The 4,004-nt window shown below is 50.3% G+C and overlaps 1 protein-coding gene and 1 non-coding gene across 2 annotated transcripts; one reads left to right on the top strand and one right to left on the bottom strand.

Moving 5' to 3' along the window:
* Positions 1–234: 234 nt before the first annotated feature.
* On the top strand, positions 235–1,347 carry PRLHR (prolactin releasing hormone receptor). Its single transcript, XM_004428121.2, has one exon. It carries the CDS (start codon positions 235–237, stop codon positions 1,345–1,347), a length of 1,113 nt encoding a protein of 370 aa, XP_004428178.1.
* Positions 1,348–3,255: 1,908 nt separating this feature from the next.
* On the bottom strand, positions 3,256–3,361 carry LOC147916905 (U6 spliceosomal RNA). Its single transcript, XR_015552604.1, has one exon. It is a non-coding gene; the product is annotated as a U6 spliceosomal RNA (small nuclear RNA).
* Between the last annotated feature and the right edge of the window lie 643 nt (positions 3,362–4,004).

Here is a 4,004-nt window from a genome sequence, read left to right as displayed (position 1 = left end):
ACTGCGAGGGCTCTAAATTGAGTAGGAGGCGTCTAAATAACCTGTGCATGTCTAACCACTCATAGATGTATTTTACAGGGGTGGGATGATAGCACTTTTTATTGTTGTTGTTTATTGTGGCCAGTTATTCCAAAGGGTGTATTTGGGTGATTGAAGTGAGGGGCGCGGTTGGTGTAGGACGGGCGTTTGGAGAATGTGAAGTGATGGACTTTGATTCTCTTTGGACAGGTGGCCATGGCCTCACTGCCGACTCGGGGCCCCGGGTCCCCTGACTTATTTTCAGAGCTGCAGCCGGCGGCCTCAGCTCGGGCCAACCAGAGCGCAGAGGCCTCGGCGGGTAACGGGTCGGCGGCTGGCCCGGGCGCTCAGGCCATCACGCCATTCCAGAGCCTGCAGCTGGTGCATCAGCTGAAGGGGCTGATCGTGCTGCTCTACAGCATCGTGGTGGTCGTGGGGCTGGTGGGCAACTGCCTGCTGGTGCTGGTGATCGCGCGCGTGCGCCGGCTGCACAACGTGACCAACTTCCTCATCGGCAACCTGGCCTTGTCCGACGTGCTCATGTGCACCGCCTGCGTGCCGCTCACGCTGGCCTACGCCTTCGAGCCTCGCGGCTGGGTGTTCGGCGGCGGCCTGTGCCACCTGGTCTTCTTCCTGCAGCCCGTCACCGTCTACGTGTCGGTGTTCACGCTCACCACCATCGCTGTGGACCGCTACGTCGTGCTGGTGCACCCGCTGCGCCGGCGGATCTCGCTGCGCCTCAGCGCCTACGCCGTGCTGGCCATCTGGGCGCTGTCCGCAGTGCTGGCGCTGCCCGCCGCCGTGCACACCTACCATGTGGAGCTCAAGCCGCACCGCGTGCGTCTCTGCGAGGAGTTCTGGGGGTCTCAGGAGCGCCAGCGCCAGCTCTACGCTTGGGGGCTGCTGCTAGTCACCTACCTACTCCCCCTGCTGGTCATCCTCCTGTCTTATGTCCGGGTGTCGGTGAAGCTCCGGAACCGCGTGGTGCCAGGCTGCGTGACCCAGAGCCAGGCCGATTGTGACCGCGCGCGACGCCGCCGCACCTTCTGCCTGCTGGTGGTGGTCGTGGTGGTGTTCGCCGTCTGCTGGCTGCCGCTGCACATCTTCAACCTGCTGCGGGACCTCGACCCGCGCGCCATCGACCCCTATGCCTTCGGGTTAGTGCAGCTGCTCTGCCACTGGCTCGCCATGAGCTCGGCCTGCTACAACCCTTTCATCTACGCCTGGCTGCACGACAGCTTCCGCGAGGAGCTGCGCAAGCTGTTGCTCACCTGGCCCCGGAAAATTGCACCGCACCGCCAGAGCATGACAGTCAGCGTGGTCATCTGATGCCAGGCTGTGCCGGGCCTTGGCTGGGGAGCTCCACGTCCACTGGTCTCCGAGGGCGTCCACCCGAGGCTGGACTGAAGAGCTTAATCTCAGCGTCAGATCTAAGCCAATACCAGGCAAAACCTCCAGCCCAGCCATCTTGCCCAGCTGTCTTGTCTTGTCCTTGTGTCTTTGTAAAACGCTAAGTGGGCTTTGGTGGGAGTCTTGTGCTTTGCTTGGAGGAGGCCAGGGAGAGGGAAGAGGATTTATTATTTCCTCTTTGTGCCCTTGAAGGCCGAAAAATCCCCTTTTCCAGGTTCAGAACAGTATTTCAGAACCGTGGCTGTCTTCCTTGCTTTCCCTTCTGCTCAATGGTGAGAGGAAGGAACAATGGGAGTGGGATTTAAAGTGACTGTGTTGGGGTTGGTAAAGCTTTTAAGGCTTCCTTTTAAAAAGGACTCAACTGTGTTATAATACATGATATTGCTTAGTCAATTTGAACCCATTATTTTCTAGGATTCCAGGAAAACATGTATTACAAATCTACATCTAGGATTTCAGCATTTCCTAAATAAGACCTTTATACACCAAAAGGGTTTTAATTTTAAATTCACTTGAATTTATAGTACAAAAACACAAGCCACATTTCAAAAGGTCCTGCTATTGTTTTCCGCCCTCATTACTCCCCAGCTCCTATTTGAAAATGATGAGATGAATTAGTCAGTGAAAATATAAATAAATAAGGATAAAGAGGAAAAGGTCTAAATCACTTAAGGGGACATATAACTGTGTATAGGATAGACATCCTGTCTATGCGTTTGTTTCTGTATGCACACCCAGTGCTGCCACAAGGCAGGCACTCAAATATTTGATTTTCTGAATATTCGATGTGAACCGTGTGCCATAGCATTCTTTTGCATTCTCTAATTGCTCAGTTGCAACAGATCAACAGCTGTCAACTGACTGCTCAGCACCTGCTCTTTGGTGACACACTTGGAACATGATCAACCCAGAATACAAGGACTGGGAGAAGTTGACTTAAGGCCAGGACAGAAAAATAAACTGCCGCCCATGGGATGCATAGATTAAACACTTAATTCCTTAAGGAATTAAGACAACAGGTGTTAAGAGAACAGGTGAACACTGTTGGGCCACTATACAGGCTGATAATCCTCACCTTAAACTCCCGAGAGTTTTGTAAGTGAGAACAAGTGCCCTGGGACGAGGGTTTCAGTGATGATTTTGGAACAGCGACCAGGGCAGTGAGGGCAGGAGTCTTGGGAAATGATGCACAATATTCATCTGTCAGATCAGCCCCTGTGGCACATATGGCATGAACTAGTGCCTGCAGCCACTCAGCTACCATCTGTAAGATCCTAGTACTGCCCCAGCTCACTAAACAGCAGAATCAGTTTCCCCACCTCTTCCCTTCTCTTATTCTCCAAAATGAACTCATTCACTCAGTAAAGTGTGCTCTGAAAGGAAGGGAAAGAGGGAATGATTTGGGGATAACAAGGATTAAATCCTATTACTTCAGTGTCAGCAACCACGATGGAAGGGTAGGTATTTGTGGTTGGGCTAGTTAGCAATATGAGTCTTTAGTAATTACGTGACTAGACTTTTTGCAGCTTGGGGGAGGGCAAGAAAAGGCTGGAGAAAGGAAAAGCCAGGTTAGCTCGGGAGATGCAAGTTACCTCTGGCAATGGCACTAAAACTAACTTTCAGCTTCATCTATGCATGTGGAGAACAAGGAGCCGGTGCTCCGACAACGTAGTCCACCCACTGCGTTATATCACCCCCTTCCCCATATGAGCTCATTTCCCAGGCATCCCAGGACTGGCTCCTGTGTTTCCAGCAGCTCCATCACTTGGGAGGCGCAAGGCCAGACATTTCACGGTTCCTCAGAGCATTCTCTCTCTCTCTTTTTTTTTAAATATGGAACACTTCACGGATTTGTGTGTCATCCTTGCTCGGGGCCATGCTAATCTTCTCTGTATCGTTCCAATTTTAGTATACGTGCTGCCGAAGCGAGCACCCTCAGAGCATTCTTTTGATGCGTATGTGTAGGGAGAGGAGGGGAAGGGGAAAAGAGTGGGTTAATAAGGGACCTGATTAATTGTAGATTCTTTGTTAGAAGGTTTAAGGCACTGGTTCTCAGTCCTGGCTGCTCCTAGAATTACCTGGCGAGCTTTCAAAACACATTAGTGCCTAGGCCTTATCCCCAGAGAATCCAATTGATTCGAGATGAGGCCTGGGCATCAGCATTTTTCAAAGCACTTCAGGTGATTTTAATATGCATCCAAGGTTAAATGCCTTAAGAATTATCCTCTTTCTAATGAATCTCAGAAATATCTGAATGAAGCTTTCATTGTACCTGCCAAAGGCATCAAGAATTTGGAGTTGAAGTCTGACATGTTACATGCTACACTTGGGGAACACTCGTTTAGCCTTCAGACAATACCTGACGAATCACATAGAGGCAAATCCTTATAATCAGAATATGTGGATGTTCATTCAACCGTTTCCTTACACGTCTCCTATGTGTAAGGCCCATTGTGTGAGTCTAATCATTTTTTTAAAAAAAAATCACCATTCAACTTTAGATCAGCTGCGTTAGAAAGTTATACACCATGAGTTATTCCAAATCCTGGTTGCTAGCGTATTAAAAAAAATGAAGT

Source organism: Ceratotherium simum, chromosome 6, assembly GCF_057802395.1.
Source record: "Ceratotherium simum simum isolate JZ-2026a chromosome 6, ASM5780239v1, whole genome shotgun sequence".
In the NCBI taxonomy this organism is placed as follows: domain Eukaryota; kingdom Metazoa; phylum Chordata; class Mammalia; order Perissodactyla; family Rhinocerotidae; genus Ceratotherium; species Ceratotherium simum.
Note: the sequence above shows the minus strand (reverse complement) of the source record. Positions and strands in the feature narration are given on the sequence as shown.